Raw genomic sequence first — 21,201 nt, 5'->3', positions numbered from 1 at the left:
TGCCGACCTCTAGTGGACGAATGGAAAAACGCAGAACGTGAAGAGTTTGATTTGTGAGATTGCAGTAGGTTCAGGAGTTGATGAACGAAATAGAAAAACATATAAAATTAAAATAAACAATCGTATAATAAAATAAACAGGCTTGTTTTAAAAGAACATAAATATTTGTTTATCCGTCATGTGACGATTTACTGACATTGAGACCTGTTAACATGCATTGAATATATTTAAAAACATACATTTTGAATTATACTTTTAGTTTGCATTTAGTCATTTTAGGAGCTTGTGTCATTGTTAGTAATTCCATTTAGTTGTCATTTGATTTGATTACATTTTTAGCACTTTAAATAAACTTAGTTTATTTCAGGTAGTTGACAAGGCAACATCTTTAATTTTCATATAAGTTTTACTGATATTTTCACTTTAGTCACCAGTAGAAACATCGATTGAAATATTTAAATCTCAGGGTGTCTGTATTAAATCTAATATATTATTGCATAAACACTACTGGTCAAAAGTGTGGAATAGTTTGTCATGTTTTAACGATAATAATTCTGCTCATTGTAACTCATAAAAATAATTGAAGAATGACCTTGCTCATCAGAAACACTGAATCTGAGGCTTTCATAACTTGCTCAACCTGCGATTCAGAAAGTCTTTAAAGGCAGAAGCCGGGTCGCTCAAGTCGAAGCCGAGCTCGAACTCCGGCTCCTTCCCGAGGGCGAGAGCCGCGACGGTCACGGCCAGAGCCGCGGTCAGACCCCAGATCTGGTGCACGTGTCCGGTGCGGGGGTCCGTGAACAGGAAGCTGTGTGTGGGGCCGAAGGCGCTGGGCACCGGATAGCAGGAGTGATCCGCCTCTTTAGTGAAGAACTCCAGAGGAAGAGTGAACACCTCGCTGACTTCGTCTGCGTTGGGACGGGGCACGAACGAGCTCTCGATGAAAGCCACGACCGGAGTGATCAGGAGCCCGGCCTGTGCACAGGGCTTGAGCCATTACAGTTCAAATAATACCCATCAGATTAAACACACAGATATAAGAGCGAACCTGGTTTAGGACGGGGAAGAGTCTGCAGACGACCTGCACGGTGTGTGGAGGAAGGCCGATCTCCTCCTGAGCTTCTCTCAGAGCCGTGTGTGTTTCATCCGTGTCGCCGGGCTCAGACATTCCTCCCGGGAAACACACTTCTCCTGCGTGCCGCTTGAGCTGAGAGAGCGAGGGGAGAAGTGCACTTACAAGGGTACTCACCCACCACTGAAACCTGTCATCATTCACTCGCCCTCAGTCTCTTTCTTCTGCTGAACACTAAAGAAGATATTCTGGAAAATGTCAGTAGATGGACCCCATTGACTTGCATTGTATTTTTTTCCATATGAAAGACAATGGGGTCCATCAACTGTTTGGTTGCAAACATTCTTCAAAATATCTTCTTTTGTATTCAGCAGAAGGAGAAAAAAAATGCATACAGGTTTGGAACAACATGAGTCATTTATGACAGAGTTTGACTTTATTTGTGGGTGAACTAACCCTTTTAAGTCGACCTATTATGGAAAAATACACTATAAAAGAATACATTTAAAGGAATAGTTCACTTGCAAATTAGGGTGAGTAAATGTTGACAAAAAAGTGTATTTTATATCTGTTTTCAGACACTTAAATGCAATGTTATAGTTTCAATTTACATTAAATGTAATTAACAGTTTTAAAAGTATATTATATTATCTGAAAGTACAGTTTTTAAAAAATATACTTTTAATATTTGAAGTAGCCTACACTCATTTCTATAAGTTCATGAATGAGGTGTGAATACTGTTGTCATACGGGAGATACTGTGAGATCATGAAGATCTGCTTACGTGGACGGAGCGCACGGTCATGAGCGCGTGCACCTCTCCGTGTCTCAGCAACAGCGGGATCAGCACCGACGCTTTAGGAAGGGTTGCCGGTAACCGGGGAAACGCGTCGCCGCCGGCGTGTTTCTTCAACGACGCGATCGTTTTCTCCTTGAGATCCATCGCTGATTATAAACAAACGTCAGGAGACTTTCACTGTACACTTCCGCTTATCTCAGCGTTTCCCATAATGCTCCTCGGGGCTCTTGGCTCAGCTCCTGTGAAAACATTGCCTGATAACAGACAGAAATAGAACAAACAGTTTGACCAGACTGTAAAGGAGTTGAGTTTACGAGTTAAACATTTTTTACACTAAGGGCGGGGCTAAGTGGCCCTAAAGTCGTCCCTTCTGGTCAGAGAAGTTTGCGTCATTTAAAGTGACAGTGTGGAGGAACATTACTTATGAATATGTAACAGAATTACAAAAGATATTTTTCTCAGCCTAGTGTTTATCCATGACTTTGCGAACATACAAAAAACAAATAAATAAATATACTTTCTATAACTGAGATTTACATTCTTTTGCTTTGTCAGTTACACAAGAGTTTTTTTTTGTGGAATGTGGACTTTTTTGTGGACTTGATTAAAAATAAATAAATATACGAAGAAATGTAAAAAAAAAAAAAAGCAAAAATACATAAATAAATATACAAAGAAATTAAAAAAGTACAAATAAATGAGTATTTATACTTTTATTTCCTCATTTATGTATAATTATATTTTTTCACATATTTATTTTTTTAAGTCCAGTTCACCCAAATAAAGTGGATGCTGTAGTAGATAGTTAGACAGACGGGCTTTGGTTCTACTAGCGATTTGACTGGAGACCAACAGCCAATAACAATTGACCTTTAATTTTCCAATAAAATTAAGAGGTTGAGAGAGACAGAGGGGGACTTGACAGGAGCGCAGAGAATAAGTTTGAGAGAGCACCTGTAATCTGCGTGAGGGGTTATTATTGGACGACGTTAATATGGATAATAGCAAATACATTTATTGAGCACGGAATTGTTTTTTCTTTGCTCAAACCATTTTTTTTTTTTTTGCGATTGTTATTTTCTGTTCAAAATATAATGCACTGTGCTTGCAAAATATAGTTCTCTGTGCTCAAAACATACAATTACCCGCTCAGGATTGAGGCACATTTAACGCCATGCATAGTCTCAGGGTGGATCCTCGACTGATTCTGGGGCTCAGGTCAGGAATGGACAGACTAAACCAGCTGTCTCGTGTCACTGAGGTCAGATAAATCCTAGTCTCAGCCTCAGACGTCACGCCCACGGAACGTTGGCTAAACGTCTGATGCATATGGTACACTTAACTGGAAACACTTCAGGAATGTCGAAGTCGTCATCTGATTGGTTGAATTTTATCGGATTTCCGGGGGGCGTCAGTGTCGCGTTTATTTTCGGTCCGCCGGGAAACAAAGCGCAGATGTGTGATTGCGGAAGAAAAACTGTTGTGTTTATATGAGTGGCCTATGTGAGTGACAATGAGCATTTCTCAAGATCAGCTAAACGTAGTTGTATGTCCCCTCCAATCTATTATGGAAGATCAAGTGAAGTACTTAATTGCGAAGGGTATATCAGCTGCGTTTGTGGACAAACATGAAACAGACGCTGACATCGCAGCTGGCCGATTCAGTATTCATATATAGGTCGCGCACACTGGATTATAAGGCACATAAGATACTGCAGAGTCAAACGTTTGACTGGGTTTGCGTTATGCATCCACTAGATGTGCTAAAGGCTAAAGGGAATGTAGCGAGTGCGCGGCGCCGGAGGTGAGGCGTTTATTTATTTAGTAGGCGTGAGCGCACTGGGGCGGGGACGTAACTTACATTCGTGTGACAAAGCGGACATAAGATGGACATGAGCGAGTTCGTGGGTGAATTTAATAACACGGAGCGTTGTTAGCGCCTCCGGTGACTGCTGACTGACTTGTTGCACACCGGTCTGTTGTTGTGGGGACATTTCCACGCCCCGAAACATGACGCTGAACGAAACGAACTGTAATTGGTTGTTTGACATGTCGGTCTAACGGGCTTATGGGCGGGCCTTGACCAAAGAAAGCTGCTATGAATTCCAGACCTTCAGCCGTCAGTCTGAAGGTCTGGCTACGCGAGACTAGATAAATCCCATCGCATAGAGACTCTTTCACCTAGAGATCATCATATAGACACTGTGACTGTTCCCGATCTAGGAAATACATAAAACTCCCAAACCTATTTAAGGGAAAAAATTTACAAAACAAATTAAAAACAAAATTGGTTATAATTTATTATAAGGTGTCTTTGTTACAGTGTAAAGATCATTGAAGTACTGAGTGATATTAGTTAACTACATGTACTTACTATAGGGTTAGGGTAGCATTAGGATGTGGTTGAGGGTTAGTTGCATGTAATTTACTGTTAATACTACAGTATGGTAAGCAGTGTTGTGCACTCGAGACTCGGACTGGGTCTCGGGCTCGGTCTCGAGTCCATATTTTAATGGACTCGGTCTTGTCATGGACTCGTGTGCATTTTGACTCGGAATTGACTCGTACTCGAACATATTGGGAGTCGGACTTATTCCCGAGTCCACTCGAATCCCATTCAAAATATGTCATCATGATTATTACTGTATGTTAATATTTCTTTAAATTGTTGTTTGATTGAAACGTCCAATGATTGCTGACTTTCTTGTGCGCAACTGTGCATGACTTGAGACTATAATGTTCGCGGCACGCAAATGCAGCAGGACCCAGGTCAGATGTGATGTGGAGCCCCTAGCTCAACTATGTATTGAAAATGTCTGCCTTATCATCCCTAATTCAGTTTGCATATAATAGCCACACAGAATTCGTGTACAGTAATGTTCTGTGAAAGAGCACTCACTGATTGTAAAAATTGTAAGTCATATAATAAAATTACCTTTACACCACTACAGTATATGGCCTTTTACCATTACAGTGTACATGATTCCATGGTATAATTGGTTTCCTGTTTGAGTATGGTGCCAATTTTATTGTTACCACCAAATATTTTACATGTTCTTGAAGATATCTTTAAGTCTGGTTTGAGACCGAACCTTAGGTTATCCAACCTCTCTGGTCTCGGTCTCAACTCGGACTCGACTGTCTTTGGTCTCGGTCTCGACTTGGACTTGACTGTCTTTGGTCTCGGTCTCGACTCGGACTCGACTGTCTTTGGTCTCGTTCTCGACTCAGACTCGACTGTCTTTGGTCTCGGTCTCGACTCGGACTCAACTGTCTTTGGTCTCGGTCTCGGACTCGACTGTCTTTGGTCTCGGTCTCGACTCGGACTCGACTGTCTTTGGTCTCGGTCTCGACTTGGACTTGACTGTCTTTGGTCTCGGTCTCGACTCGGACTCGACTCTTTGGTCTCGGTCTCGACTCGGACTCGACTGTCTTTGGTCTCGGTCTCGACTCGGACTCGACTGTCTTTGGTCTCGGTCTCGACTCGGACTCGACTGTCTTTGGTCTCGGTCTCGACTCAGACTCGACTGTCTTTGGTCTCGGTTTCGACTCGGACTCGACTGTCTTTGGTCTCGGTCTCGACTCGGACTCGACTGTCTTTGGTCTCGGTCTCGACTCGGACTCGACTCTTTGGTCTCGGTCTCGACTCGGACTCGACTGTCTTTGGTCTCGACTCGGACTCGACTGTCTTTGGTCTCGGTCTCGACTCGGACTCGACTGTCTTTGGTCTCGTTCTCGACTCAGACTCGACTGTCTTTGGTCTCGTTCTCGACTCAGACTCGACTGTCTTTGGTCTCGGTCTCGACTCGGACTCGACTGTCTTTGGTCTCGGTCTCGACTCGGACTCAACTGTCTTTGGTCTCGTTCTCGACTCGGACTCGATTGTCTTTGGTCTCGGTCTCGACTCGGACTCGACTGTCTTTGGTCTCGGTCTCGACTCGGACTCGACTGTCTTTGGTCTCGTTCTCGACTCAGACTCGACTGTCTTTGGTCTCGTTCTCGACTCAGACTCGACTGTCTTTGGTCTCGGTCTCGACTCGGACTCGACTGTCTCTGGTCTCGGTCTCGACTCGGACTCGACTGTCTTTGGTCTCGGTCTCGACTCGGACTCGACTGTCTTTGGTCTCGGTCTCGACTCGGACTCGACTGTCTTTGGTCTCGGTCTCGACTCGGACTCGACTGTCTTTGGTCTCGTTCTCGACTCAGACTCGACTGTCTTTGGTCTCGGTCTCGACTCGGACTCGACTGTCTTTGGTCTCGGTTTCGACTCGGACTCGACTTTTTGGTCTCGGTTTCGACTCGGACTCGACTGTCTTTGGTCTCGGTCTCGACTTGGACTTGACTGTCTTTGGTCTCGGTCTCGACTCGGACTCGACTGTCTTTGGTCTCGGTCTCGACTCGGACTCGACTGTCTTTGGTCTCGTTCTCGACTCAGACTCGACTGTCTTTGGTCTCGGTCTCGACTCGGACTCGACTGTCTTTGGTCTCGGTCTCGACTCGGACTCAACTGTCTTTGGTCTCGTTCTCGACTCAGACTCGACTGTCTTTGGTCTCGGTCTCGACTCGGACTCGACTGTCTTTGGTCTCGGTCTCGACTCGGACTCGACTGTCTTTGGTCTCGGTCTCGACTCGGACTCGACTGTCTTTGGTCTCGGTCTCGGTCATGAGCGCGTGCACCTCTCCGTGTCTCAGCAACAGCGGGATCAGCACCGACGCTTTAGGAAGGGTTGCCGATAACCGGGGAAACGCGTCGCCGCCGGCGTGTTTCTTCAACGACGCGATCGTTTTCTCCTTGAGATCCATCGCGGATTATAAACACCCGTCAGGAGACTTTCACTGTACACTTCCGCTTATCTCAGCGTTTCCCATAATGCTCCTCGGGGCTCTTGCCTCAGCTCCTGTGAAAACATTGCCTGATAACAGACAGAAATAGAACAAACAGTTTGACTCATAGCCAAACTGTAAAAGAGTTAGACGAGTTAAACATTCAGAACATTCACGTTGTCCTTGACACTAAGGGCGGGGCTAACCGGCCCTAAAGTCGTCTCTAACTAGTCAAAGAAGTTTGCGTCATTTAAAGTGACAGTGTGGAGGAATATTACTGTTACAGAATTACAAAAGATAATTTTCTCTGCCTAGTGTTTATCCATGACTTTATGAACGTACGCTAAAAAATAAAATAAAATAAATAAATAAACTTTCTATAACTGAGATTTACATTATTTTGCTTTGTCAGTAGTAGACAATGATGGAGTTTTTTATGGAATGCCAATGCTGACTTGATTAAAAATAAATAAATCCATAAATAAATATACAAAGAAATGTAAAAACAAAAACAAAAAAAGTACAAAAATAAATATACAAAGAAATTTTAAAAAGTACAAATAAATTAGCATTTATACTTTTATTTCCTTATTTATGTATAATTGTATTTTTTCACACATTTATTTTTTTAAGTCCAGTTCACCCAAATAAAGTGGATGCTGTGTAGTAGATAGTTAGACAGACGGGCTTTGGTTCTACTAGCGATTTGACTGGAGACCAACAGCCAATCACAACCCAGATAGCAAACTGACATTGAATCAACGTGGAAATATGACATTGAAACAACGTTGATCTGACATTGTTTTGCTCATCGAATTAACGTTGAACCAACGTCAGACGCATCATTCTTTCAAAACTAACGCAAAATCAACTTGAAATCAACGCGTTGTTTCAACGTTATGAAAGCAAACCAATTTTTGATTTCATTTAGCTTTGAAGAATGCCGCGTCTGACGTTGGTTCAACGTTAATTCGATGAGCAAATCAACGTTGTTTCAATGTCATGAGAAACGTCGTTTCCACGTTGATTCAATGTCAGTTTGCTGTCTGGGAATTGACCTTTAATTTTCCAATTGGTTGATTCTGTGGCACACTTGTAACGCTGTTGCAAGTTGAGTGAGCTGTGTGTCCATAGACATATGTCATATACACTAGACGTCACCTTGGGGTTGTGAGCATGCGTCAAAACCGCCGCCATCTTGGAACAGGGGTTTTGTCATAGGAAGCAGGTAACGCTGCTATCTCTGCCTTTACTGCGAATTCATTGGTGGTAGGCGGACTTTTGTGCAGCGTATGATGTTCACGGATGAAATCTGAACTAGGAAGAATGTTTTTTTTTGTTTTTTTTTCCGGAATCAATGATAAATACATGTCTGACCGTTGGAACAAACAAAAAAAACGAAAAAAAAATCGCATTCATGATGATTTATGGTGATTTTATTTCCGTTAGACCTGTGTGTACATTGACGCTGATGTATTAAAGTGGAGGGGCTCCCCTGTTTCAAGATGGCGGCTCTATTGACGCTTTCTTTCCAATGAACTGCCTTAGCCAAGGTGACGTCTGTATATGTCTATGGTGTGTGTCAAGAGTTGAGCGCGCACAAAATTAAGAGGTTGAGAGAGACAGAGGGGGACTTGACAGGAGCGCAGAGAAGGGGTTATTATTGCTCATTAATGTGGATAATAGCAAATACATTTATTGAGCACGGAATCGTTTTTTCTTTGCTCAAACCAATTAATTTCTGTTCAAAATATAATGCACTGTGCTTGCAAAATATAGCTCTCTGTGTTCAAAACGTACAATTACCCGCTCAGAATTGAGGCACACATATAACGCCATACATAGTCTCAGGGTGGATCCTCGGGAAGCAGACAGACAGGCTAAACCAGCTGTCTCGCGTCACTGAGGTCAGATAAATCCCATCGCATAGAGACTCTTTCACCTAGAGATCATCATATAGACACTGTGACTGTTCACCGATCTAGGAAATACATAAAACTCCCAAACCTATTTAAGGGAAAAAAATTTCAAAACAAATAAAAGAATTCGGTTATAATTTATTATAAGGTGTCATTGTTACAGTGTAAGATTATTGAAGTACTGAGTGATATTAGTTAACTACATCTAATTACTAGAGGGTTAAGGTAGCATTAGGATGTGGTTGAGGGTTAGTTGCATGTAATTTACTATTGTGTGTTACCAAAATGTCAAAGTTCTGTTGCTTTTCTGTTTTTATTTAATGTGTGTGGACTGAAGTATGCTATGATTTCATCTGCTTTTCTTCTGTGTATAAAAAATACTTTATATATTATATCTGTGTCAAGCATTTTGGATATCATTCATGTTGCGTCAGAATCATACAATGTGGTCATCATTACTGACATGTTTTATCATTCAAAAAAACAATTCATAACTGTATATTAAATATAAAGCAGCTATATTGTCAAATAGATTGTGCATGTCAGGGTGTCGGAGAGAAAGGACCCAAAAGCGACTTGCAGCAATTAACAGTGTTTAATGAAATGAGGAAGCTGTCCACAGGCAAATCAGTAATGAACAGAATTCCTCAGAAAATGCAAAATGTTGAACAAAACTGCCAGGAGACTGGACAAGTGAAAACACATCATAAATCCTCCTCTACGACAGCGTAATGAAGGAAGCTGAGACTGATGGAAGAGCACGTGGAAAGAGTGTGTGTGTGTGTAAAGAGCGGCGAGTGTGTAACCAAAAGAGGGAGCCAGAGAAAAGAAAAAGATACCAGATCATGACAGTGTAACAATGACTATATATTTATATACAATAATGTATTATTATTGTATTGAAATAATTATTGTTTGTAAATGGTTGATATTTTACGTAGTTACAGCACAGTGAAAGAGCAAAACAAATAAGTTGAAGTAAAGTTGGTATTGGGAATCAAAATTGTTTAGTAAAAACATCTGTTTCCAGGCTCTTGAAGGCCCTCCGGAGATGTTTCCAGAGCACCTGTGGCCTAGCTGGGATTTTCCCACCTGTGAAGGGACATGTGCCACATGTCAGACTCAAAGTTAATCATCATCAGAAACTTCAGTGCACTGAAACTGAATAGATCTCCGGTGTCATTGAGCTTATTGCCAGTCATATTTCAAATCTGAAATGTTACAGAATGGCGTTTATCTTGTTTGTCTTCTGCTATTGTTTGGGCTGAGTAACAGTGGAGCGTTGAAAGAGCCTCATCCAGATCTTTCAGACCAAGAGCTTTCCTGGGGAGCGGATCAGTATGACTTTGCCATCATACTCCACGCCAGAGGCCTCCAGTGCTTCTGGCACTTTGCTCACCATGGAGAACGCTTCTACTTAAACTTCATGGTAAGACATTAATCTGCATTTAAATATTAGTATGCTCTTGAATCCTTTGAGTGTTACAGCTCAGCATGTGTGTGTTCAGGTCCAGCTGGTGACTGGCGTGGCCCTTGATTCACATCTGTCTGTGATTGTTAATGCGCCGAGCGGCTTAATAGTCGGCAAAGTTGACGATGCAAGTGGTCAGATTGGCTTAAGTGTTGAGGAGACTGGTGAGTCTCACCTTCATACTGGTTTTAGTTAATCTGCTGTCTGTGCTATGAACAGAGAAATCATCTGTTTTTACAAACCAAAGTGGATTTAATGTGGACCATGCAGAGAATGCCAGACACAAAATAATTCAAGGAGAAATTTAAAAATTATGTTGTTCCAAATGTGTATATTATTTTTTCCCCCATAAAATATTATACTCAATTATTTAACATCAAAGTACCATACTAAAAGTCACACTTTCAAACATAAAAAATATAAAAATTGAATAAATCGATCAATCAAGCAATAATCATGTGTTACCGTGCAGGTTTTTATCAGATGTGCTTCAGCAATTTCCACAATCGCTTTGGAAGCATGCAGGTTTTCCTGAACTTTGGTGTGTATTACGAGGGACAAGAGACCACTGAGAAAAAAAAGGAAGAAGAGAAGAAAAAGAAAGAGGAGGATATGAAACAAATAAACAATACATTGTCCTTCATTGAGGTAATCAACAACTGCATTTAGTGGCAACAGTGGATTTGCTTATTCAGTATGTTTTTGAATTTCTTGTTTTTCATCTCTATTTTAAAAACAATGTGAAATATTAAATAGATTTGGTTATTTTTTGACACAAAAAAATATATGTCTAGTATTTCACATATATATTGTCTTCCACCATCCAACTGAATAACGTTTTGCGCTGCATACAGGAGAGCAGCGTCAGACTGCAGAGGTTTGTCTTCCACATGTGGCGTCACTACAACTATGAGCGAATGAGACGAGGAGCTGATTTCTACCTGCTTCAGTCCAACTCCACTTATGTGAACAGCTGGTCTGCTGTCCAGAGTCTCGTCATCATCACCGCTGGATTCCTGCAGCTCCGCTTCCTCAAGAGGCTGTTTAACAGCAAACCAGCAGAGGGCGACAAACCCCGCTGTTAACAAACACTAAACCTGTGACTCTTTATCTCCCAACCAGCAGAGGGCGACAAATCCCACTGTTAACAAACACTAAACCTGCGACTGTTCATCTCCAAACCAGAAGAGGGCGACAAACCCCACAGTTAACAAACACTAAACTGCTAGTTCAGGTCATACTTATCTGACCGCTACCATTTCGTCTGCTTAAAGGGATACTCCACTTTTTTTTTTAAATACGCTCATTTTACAACTCCCCCAGATTTACCTTTTTTGAATCCATTCAGCCGATCTCCGGTTGTGGCGGTACCACTTTTAGCATAGCTTAGCATACATCACTGAAGTGCACAAGACCAGCAGCATTTCTCTCAAAAAAATTACCAAAGTGTTTCGATATTTTTCCTATTTAAAACTTGACTCTTCTATAGTTACATCGTGCACTTAGACAGACGGAAAATGTAAAGTTGCGATTTTCTAGGCTGATATGACTAGGAACTATACTCTCATTCCTGTGTAAAAAAAAAAATCGATCATAACTTCGGCAAACTATGGAGTGCCACAGGGATCTGTGTTAGGCCCTCTGCTATTCTCAATATATATGCTGCCACTTGGTAATATTATAAGGAAACATGGAATTAGTTTCCATTGTTATGCTGATGACACTCAAATATATATTTCATCACGACCAGATGAACACGCTAAATTATCCAAATTGACAGATTGTGTGAAAGATTGGATGACGCATAATTTTCTTTTATTAAATCCAGACAAGACAGAGGTAATACTTATCGGTTCTAAAAAACGTCCACAAAACCTTTCGCAGCACGACTTTAACATATTAGGATGCCCTGCTACTTTATCCGCTACAGTAAAAGACCTGGGTGTTATATTAGGCTGCAACCTGTCTTTTGAAAAGCATATTTCATGTTACAAAAACAGAAACATTGCTAAGCTACGTAACATGCTATCTGTCTCTGATGCAGAAAAGTTAGTTCACGCATTCATGACCTCGAGACTAGATTACTGTAATGCTTTATTAGCCGGTTGTCCTGCATCCTCAATAAACAAGCTACAGTTAGTACAAAATGCAGCTGCTAGAGTTCGTACTAGGTCAAGAAAATATGATCATATAACACCGATTCGATCATCACTTCACTGGTTACCTATTAAGTTCCGTATTAATTACAAGGTATTGCTTTTGACTTATAAAGCTCTAAATGGTTTAGCTCCAGTGTATTTAACAGATCTTCCTTCGCCCCACAATCCATCGCGCTCTTTAAGATCACTAAATTCGAGGCTTCTGGTCATTCCTAGGATATCCAGATCCACCAAAGGAGGGAGTGCATTTTCACGTTTAGCTCCGAAGCTCTGGAATAGCCTTCCTGATATTGTTGGTTGCTCAGACTCGCTCTCCCAGTTTAAAACTAGACTAAAGACGCATTTATTTAGCCTGGCATTCATATACATTTTTAATCTCACAGTTACTGTAAATTTGTTACCTCTAGTTCATAAACGCCAGAGGAGAACTGGCCCCCGACAGATCCTGAGTTCTCCTAAGGTTTTTTTTTTCTCCATTGGGTCATCTGATGGAGTTTTAGGACACCATGGGTCACTTGATGGAGTTTTTCCGGTTCCTTGCCACTGTTGCCTTTGGCTTGCTCAGTTGGGGATATTCAAATTAAATGACCCATCATACCATTGATCAGCTCTACCAAAAAGATTGTCTTTTCATGAATAAACAAACACTGTTATGTTGTCTTGATCGATACTGTGAAGCAGCTTTGATACAATCTGTATTGTGAAAAGCGCTATATAAATATATTTGACTTGACTTTACTAAACATGTGACTGTTAATCTCCAAACCAGCAGAGGGCGACAAACCCCACAGTTAACAATCACTAAACCTGCGACTGTTAATCTCCAAACCAGCAGAGTTTATGTAGATTGAATTATTTTACCCTTTAAAAGACTTAAGTATATTAAAGTATATAATATTTCCAACACACCGAACAATCACAAGAAGACAACAGTGTCAGTGAAGATGAAACGTGAGACATGCGATGAGTGAAGAAAATAAAGAAAAGTCAAAGTAAATATCAGAACATGTACAGTGTGTATCATTTATGATTAAGCTGTGTGGAAAAGTGTTTAGGATGCATGAAATATTAACAGGCAAGACCAAGGAGTAGGTATTTCATTCCAAAAATATTAAAAATGTCATTTCCATGACATAATGCAATTAAACTCAACAAAACATTTGAGACGTGATGGAAATTTTCATGACTTAAATGGCAAAATGGCATTATTTGTAATGTTGTATGAAAAGGAGATGAATTTCAGTAATTCTATAGTAATTCAACAGTAATTCTGTCTTCTACAGAAACATGAGACTTTATTTGATGGTTTGTAACCCCAGTATATCTCCAGAAACTGGAGAAGTGGTGTATTCCAGTAACATGAAGCTCCTGTGAACATCTGCTGATGGAGCGCCTCTATTCTCAGAGGAACACAATCACCTGATGATGCAAATATGAGTTTCACTGTCTGACACTTTATTCTCTGAAATGACTTGAGTTGGACTAAATGGAGAGATGAGCTTTGCTCATATTTAGGGTGAGTTTAGTCTGAATTATACATCTTCTTTAACAAAATACACAACATTTCCTCTCCTCTTCTCCTTTGAGGTATAACACAAAGATTACAAATTAAACTGAACCACCTATAGTCGTGAATAATGAAATGAAATTTCTCTTATAAACATTTCTATAAAAGAATGAGAACATTCAGCCTTCGAGTTGAATTCCTTATGTAAATGAACAGAACTAATGAGGGTTGAGGGTAGTCTACTTCAAACCCTAGCTAACCTTGGGAGATAATTCTGCCCCGAGCAATAAGGGGAACCCCTGACTGAGTATAATTGAAGGCGCGACTCCCGTACTGGATATCGTGGCCTGTCTGGTTTTCATTTTCTGTCAGAACAACGGGTGATGACGGTTTCCTGAGGAGATGAGCAATATGCTGTGGTAGGCTCAGAAGTGAACACTCCTGACGCTGGTGTACTGTCACTAATTTGGTCAGTAACGTCCAGTGTTGTAGTTCTCGAGACTCGGACTATTTTAATGGTCTTGGTCGTGTCATGGACTCGTGTCCATTTGGACTCGGAATTGACTCGTACTCGAACATTTTTTTTTTAGGACTCGGAATTATTCCCGAGTCCACTCGAGTTCAATTCAAAATATTTTTCATGATTATTAATATGTGTTAATAAAATATTTCTTTAAATTGATTGACACGCCCAGTGATTGGTGATTTTCTAGTGCGCAACTGCACATAAAAAATTTTAATAAAATTACTTTTAACACCACCTACTATGTGGCCTTTTTACCCTAAACTGATCATATTTTTTAACCTCTAAGTAAATTCAGTAAAAAACAAAAAAAAGGATTTCTCTAAGTAAATAAAAGTAAATTAGGTAATCAACCCTCACTGGTCTCGGACTCGACTCGGACTCGACCGTCTCTAGTCTCGGACTCGACTCGGACTCGACTCTCTCTGGTCTCGGTGTCGACTCGGACTCGAGTGAGGTGGTCTCGACTACAACACTGGTAACGTCAATGACTTTGTGGAAATTTGTCAAGCATCAAGATGTTTGTCTGAAACATGTAACCTCCTGGAGAAAGAGGATTTGGTCGTTTGAAGGACGAGAAGGAAGTAGAGCCAGTGGAGCCAGGGGATTCTCTCAAGACAAGAACAGAATACAGAGATTTACCTGCGAGATCATGAACTCCAGGCCTAAAACACCTAGAAACCCTGAGACCTGCCATGGGGTGGATGGACCAGAAGAGGAACAGACTTTATTATTTTCCAATGCATTATATTATGTGTTCTATGTTTAAACATTGAATTTCAGATAACTTAATGATTGGTTTAGGACACTCCTACTGGCTGTGCTGGTTCTTAAATGTGGTCTCACACACATACAAGATCATGTTTGTATCTCATATTTCCAAATTTTCGAAGAGTCTCTTTGATAATTCTACCCAATCGGATGGAGCTGTACCGAGTTTGCATGAGGTGTCGACCCAAAGACGGGTAAGATCCTCCGATGGCCATAGAGGGACAACCTAAGCCAGGGCTTCACCTCCACTGGGCTTCTGCCCGATAGAGAAGGGAGGAGTAATCTGTGAGTGGATGTGATGCTTCTTTTGGGCCAGGAGTATCAGAGAGGGGACTGTACGAAATTGTAGTCTGCCTCGACCCGGATTCCCCTCCCAAATATATTTTAGAATGAGCTCATCCCCAAAATGTCTTATCATAGAGATGAAGGACGTGTTATATTGTTTCTTCACCTTTTGGGTTGATCACCTAATGAATGGGAATGGGTGTGAGACACCGAGAACCTCCTCAGACAGCGACGTGTCTCAACTTTATTAACATGCAGAACACAGCAGTTACAACACAAGCAACTTCATTTACACATCATTTTTTTTCTTACAATTGTGTAGTGTGTGATCCTCCATCAGCAGCTGCAGTTTCTCTCAGCTGTATCAGTGCAGTCACTGCGACGTCTGACTGACAGAGGTTTTTGTACGACTCTTTATCACTGTGTGAACACATTCTGACTGTTGATCCAGTGATAACTCTGACAGTAATAATCTCCTGTATCTTCAGTCTGGACTCCACTAATGCTCAGAGTAAAATCACTGCCAGATCCACTGCCACTGAATCTAGATGGAGTTCCAGTATTACGGGTTGTTGCATAAGATATCAGGAGTTTATGAGCTTCTCCAGGTTTCTGTGAGTACCAGGCTAACCGATAGTGATGGCCGGTTCGTGAACGAATCGTTCTTTTGAACCGGTTCTTTTTAGTGAACCGGTCGAACCAGTACACTAAATCGGACTGAATCGTTCGAAACAGTTCGCGTCTTGCGTCAGCGCTAAACCACAAGTTACTAAAGTTACTCACTTTCAGACATGCCTGACAGTCCCTCCGAATCGAAATAAACCAATATCCAGAAGTACATTTTATTCCAGTAACTCAAAAAGTTCACTGAACGGAGACATGTTGGTGCTGAGAGAAGTGATGAGCACGAGCAGCTGATATTGCGCATGCGTGTACTACCGAACGTACAGGTACAGCGGTCGGATAACCATAACCATTTTTTTCTGAGGGACGGAATGTATGTTTCCATGTCTTTAGTTGAACATCAGTAAGTGTAACAAAATAAAACATTTTGGAAACATGTTTATCACATAATTACTGTATCACTGTATTATTTTAACGATTGGAAACAATGGTTGGATTCTAAAACTGTCAAACTACTAAACATTTATTATTATACTAAAATAATATTTTCAGGAACAGCTCATTTAATTTCTAAGTAACAATATAAATCTTTGATGTAAACTCTTGCCAAGGTTTTAATGGTGCACTGCTTAGTAAATGTTTATAATGTGTTAACATAACGAATTAAATGTTTAACATGATGTATACTGTATAGGCTACAGAAGGCTATATTAGAGACATGCATCGATTTTTTTTTTAGTTTTGTCGACTATATTAAGGTTTCAGCTCAGCACACACAGGCCTATGCTATGGTTCTCGAGTCGAGAACTGGTTGTTGCAGTTCTTGAATCACTAGTGCAGAACCGAGAACTGTTTCTTTCGGACACGTTCGATACAGAGAACCGATGAGCTGGAGATACTGCGCATGCGTGATAGCGCCGTCTCTGAACAGAACTTTCTTTCGGCCGGCTGATCCTGTGCTGATACATGAGCACGCAGTAGTACGGGTGAACCCAGGACTTAAATGAGAGGGCGAATCGGCGAAATGTAAGTTTATTTAATAACAAATAAAATGATGAAGACCATTTATGCATTTTATATATTTAAAACATGTAAAACATCCACGTTAGCACATCCCCTAGGCTGCAGCAGGGTTCGTTTTCAAAATGTAAATGTAAGAAACTTATCCAAGATGATTATGAGGATGCGTACTATTATTTGACTGAAGTTATGATTACAAATGCCTTTTATTTAAAGTGTTTTTATCCGCCGGGATGATAGAATTGACGTCATTACGTGATGACGTAAAAGAACTGGTGAACCGGGTTTTTGAACCGGTTCATTAAAACGAACTGTCCGAAAGAACCGGTTCGCGGAAAAGAACCGGACTTCCCATCACTACTAACCGATCATTACTATACACATTACTGCTGGTTTTACAGTTTATTCTGACTTGTTCTCCTGATTGAACTGCTGATATTGATGGACTCTGAGTTACAGTGATCTGTCCTCTACACTCTGGAAGAAAACACACACAAAAATGTTAATAATATGTGATATACAGCATTTATATATATATATATATATTTCACATTTTAAGAGAACTAATAATTGTTGTAAAAACTGTATCACACAAACCTTGAGCAAACAGTGCAATGGTCCAGATGAAGATGCAGATGTTGTTCATAGTTGTAGTTTAGTCTTGTGTGATGATGAAGAGTGTGTGTGTTCTGCTCTCAGTCATGAAGTGTTAAACTCACAGCACTATAAACACTCTCAGAGCACTGAAGCATGTGCTGACAATGCAAAGAAGTGGGCAGGATTTACAACAGCTTGTGCTGACAACACACTCATATACACTAGAGTTACACAATCATGACTTTATTTAGTGTGTTTATTGTGACTCCTGAGACACTGAGGATGTGCAGATGAACGTCCATCTCTGTGTCCATATTCAGTCATGTGACCATCATCACTGCTACACTTCCACTAGATGAAGCGCCATCACTAAAGTAAGATCATGAATCATGAGTGTGTTCAGAAAGTATCAGGACTGATTGTGAATCTCTAATCAGAGTTCATGGTGTCACTCCATCTATCATGAAGCCTCATGTGTGTCTGAAATCATCAGATGGAGAAGAAACAGGCTGTTAAAGATGGACACATATTAGAGCTTGTTCACGTTTCATGAGATTCAGAACCAGTCCAGATACTTTTATAACACACCTTGAATATGAAAACATGCAAAACACAACTTTGAGATCTTCATTGTCACACTTTCTATTGACTTTGACTCTAATATTCAATAAAGTCATTATTTGAACAGATTCTCACTGAAGATTGAAGTGTGAAGCTGCAGGTTTTTCTGTCAATCATGATGATTGATCTGCATATGAAGAACAGAAGCATCATTATGAAAAACTCAAACACAACATCATCCATGATCAAAGAGGTCAAAGGTCACCTCAGAGGTCACAGCTCATCACATATATTTCTTTAAACAGTGTTATATCAGAAAGCATTTAGTCAAATCTGAATGAGTGAGTGTTGAGAAGAGCTGAGGATCTTCTAATATCAGTGTGTTGAAGTGTTGTTTCTCTCTCTCTGCTGGAGTGTGTGTTCACTCGAGTGGAATAGAGGTTTTTGTACGAGTGTTTCATTAGATTGGATCACTGTGGTACACATTCGGTGGAGGAACTAAACTGGTGATCAGATGTAAGTCTTTTTAATTACATATTTAAAAAATAAATCAATTTAGATTTCAGAAAGTGTTTTACTGTTGAAACAAGAACAACATTTATTAATAATAAATGGTTATTTTGATGATTAGATATTGTGGTAAAACTTTACTTCAAGCTTTAATGTACGATACACCTTAAAGGTGTTCATAATGTATGTTATAATGCAGTATATATTTTCTTAAATAATTGCAACCACATTTAAAATGGATTATAATACTTAAAATTCTTTGTTAAATCTAAAATTGGTTGTTTGTCATGAGTGTGAAAATGAATAGATAATATTATAATGTGTTAAAGCCTTGGTTACAATTATTGATGAGATCATACATGCATTATAATGTGTAAAACAATATATAATTAATGCATTAAACATACCTAGGCTTTAATTAAAGTGTTACTGATATTTTTGTATAATTATTTAATCTAAAACAATGATATTATTATCAGAATAGCATTATTCCTTTCAACTAAATCAATACAATTCTAAGCATATCTCTATACTGCGTCTCACTATGAGTTTATTCAGTTTATTACAGGTTTGTTTTTCCTTCATTTATTTCTACACTGAGTTCATATTTAGTTCATCTTTTATTGTAGAAATCATACATGTAAAAAGAGATTTGACATCAGAATGTAAATGTTGCTCCTTTCTGTAGTTCAGTCAATGATACTGAATCTCTTTTGCTCATGTTGTGCTTATAATTCAGTGCTTTATAATACAAACACAGACGTTGTTTTCTAGTTCTTATAAGTTATATACATTTCTTTTTATGTGAGCTTGAGTCAAACTTTTACATTGAGTTTTTTATTTGTTGAATATCTCACTTGAGTACAAACTAACTTTTGGGATTTCCAATTAAACTGAATTAAAGCAGTCTGTGTATTACAATGTTTAGTTTGATTGATGCGGTGTGTGTGTGTGTGTGTGTGTGTGTGTGTGTGTCTCCTGCAGCTGGTCCCACAGTGAAGCCCTCAGTGTCTCTGCTGCCGCCCTCTTCTCTGCAGATCTCTGGAGACTCAGCCGCACTGCTCTGCCTGCTCAGCTCTTACTCTCCACAGGGGGCGCTGGTGAGCTGGACACTGGACGGGTCAGAGGTCACCGAGGGGGTTCTGACCAGCGCAGAGAGCCAGCAGGACGGCCGCTACAGCCGCAGTAGCGTCCTGACCCTCAGCAAAGCACGCTGGGAAGAGGGAGAGCTGTACGTCTGCAGAGTAACACATGATGGAGCTCCTCATGAGGTCTCGTTCCACAAGAGCTCTGAGTGCTGATGTTTCTCTCCTGAAGATGAGCCGTATCTGAGTGTCCTGTGTCAGGCAGGATTCACATGAGTCTAGTGCTGCAGCTGGAGTGCTTTACAACTCAATACTCAAACAGTGTGTGTGTGTGTGTGTGTGTGTGTGTGTGTGTTTGCTGCAACATTCAATAAAGCTTCTCAACAAGTTCACTTTGTGTCTGACAACATCATTCAACTAACAGATGAAGATGCAGGAGCTTTTCAGAAGGTTGATGTGGCAGTAAATGTCAAATAAAGCTCTTGGGGTTTGAACATGGTCTCTGGAGACAGAGCTGCTCTATTCTGAGAGATCACAATCACTCCACCCTGACAATGCAAATGGGCTTTCAGTCTCACTCTCTGATTGGTCACATCATCTGGACTGGAACACTTTCACTTCTGCTGCACATTTACATGTCAAATGTTTCACAAATAAAGCTCTTGGGGTTTGGTCCTCAAGCTTGCACACAGATCCTGTCAGCCGGAGCTGGGCCGTATGTGGCATTTAAAGAAGTTTAGCTGTAGATCTAGCGCTATAATTACAGCTGTAATGAGATAAAACACTACAGATATAAATGGGTCATTTAACTGACAATTCCTGAGCAATAAACAAAAACACTTTATATTCATCAATATATTACGCTCATATTCTCCAGAGCGGCTGTATAGATAAATTAACAAAAATGAACCATCACTGAACTTACTTAACCCGTCCAACGTGTTTTTGGGGTCCTTAAAATATTTTGACATACCCTGACATTTGTGTTTTTTCCAGTTACTTATAATCATATGAATGTCATTTCTGTCAGGCCCACTATCGTCAAATATGATTGACAGTTAGCAACAGTTTGGACTGGCGGTGGGTTTCAACATCAATGTATGCAGATATCATTCATTCAAGATTTGAAAGTATTTTAGGGGAATCAAATGCCAAACCCTGCCTGAGACAGGAGGAGCTGGGGAGGGAGGAGGGTAATCGCTCCTGAGAAACGCCACAGCTGCTGATAATACTGAAGGAGCTTATATATGTATACAGTGATAGAGTCGTATTCCTGTAGTAGACGAGGATCAGCCGAGAGTCACTGATGAGAGCTTCACTAACATGACCTGCCAGAACTGACGCTACGCTTGATTTGTGTCGTTACTCTATTCAGCACTACCAGGACTACCATCATATGTGAGCAACATGTTTGTACGGCCACTTTCAACATGCAGTCTCGCACAAATTCTCCGTCACTAAACGGCTTGCTCCG

The 21,201-nt window shown here is 40.5% G+C and overlaps 2 protein-coding genes and 2 pseudogenes across 2 annotated transcripts; 2 read left to right on the top strand and 2 right to left on the bottom strand.

Annotated features, from left to right (window-relative positions):
* Positions 1-142: 142 nt before the first annotated feature.
* Positions 143-2,201, bottom strand: nudt7 (nudix (nucleoside diphosphate linked moiety X)-type motif 7). The gene is made up of 3 exons (XM_039674604.2): positions 1,857-2,201; positions 1,049-1,207; positions 143-975 (listed from the first exon to the last, which is right to left on the bottom strand). Exons 1-3 carry the CDS (start codon positions 2,013-2,015, stop codon positions 625-627), a joined length of 669 nt encoding a protein of 222 aa, XP_039530538.2. The 5' UTR covers positions 2,016-2,201; the 3' UTR covers positions 143-624.
* A 7,439-nt stretch (positions 2,202-9,640) lies between these two features.
* Positions 9,641-13,398, top strand: tmed6 (transmembrane p24 trafficking protein 6). Its single transcript, XM_039656728.2, has 4 exons — positions 9,641-10,043; positions 10,123-10,249; positions 10,558-10,733; positions 10,940-13,398. The coding sequence occupies exons 1-4, from the start codon at positions 9,831-9,833 to the stop codon at positions 11,168-11,170; spliced, it is 747 nt and encodes a 248-aa protein (XP_039512662.2). The 5' UTR covers positions 9,641-9,830; the 3' UTR covers positions 11,171-13,398.
* Positions 13,399-14,661: 1,263 nt separating this feature from the next.
* LOC120460139 (uncharacterized) lies at positions 14,662-17,916 on the bottom strand (annotated as a pseudogene).
* A 394-nt stretch (positions 17,917-18,310) lies between these two features.
* LOC148964965 (immunoglobulin lambda constant 7 pseudogene) lies at positions 18,311-19,943 on the top strand (annotated as a pseudogene).
* Positions 19,944-21,201: the final 1,258 nt, after the last annotated feature.

Source organism: Pimephales promelas, chromosome 25 (genome assembly GCF_988280905.1).
Source record: "Pimephales promelas chromosome 25, fPimPro1.hap1.1, whole genome shotgun sequence".
In the NCBI taxonomy this organism is placed as follows: domain Eukaryota; kingdom Metazoa; phylum Chordata; class Actinopteri; order Cypriniformes; family Leuciscidae; genus Pimephales; species Pimephales promelas.
Note: the sequence above shows the minus strand (reverse complement) of the source record. Positions and strands in the feature narration are given on the sequence as shown.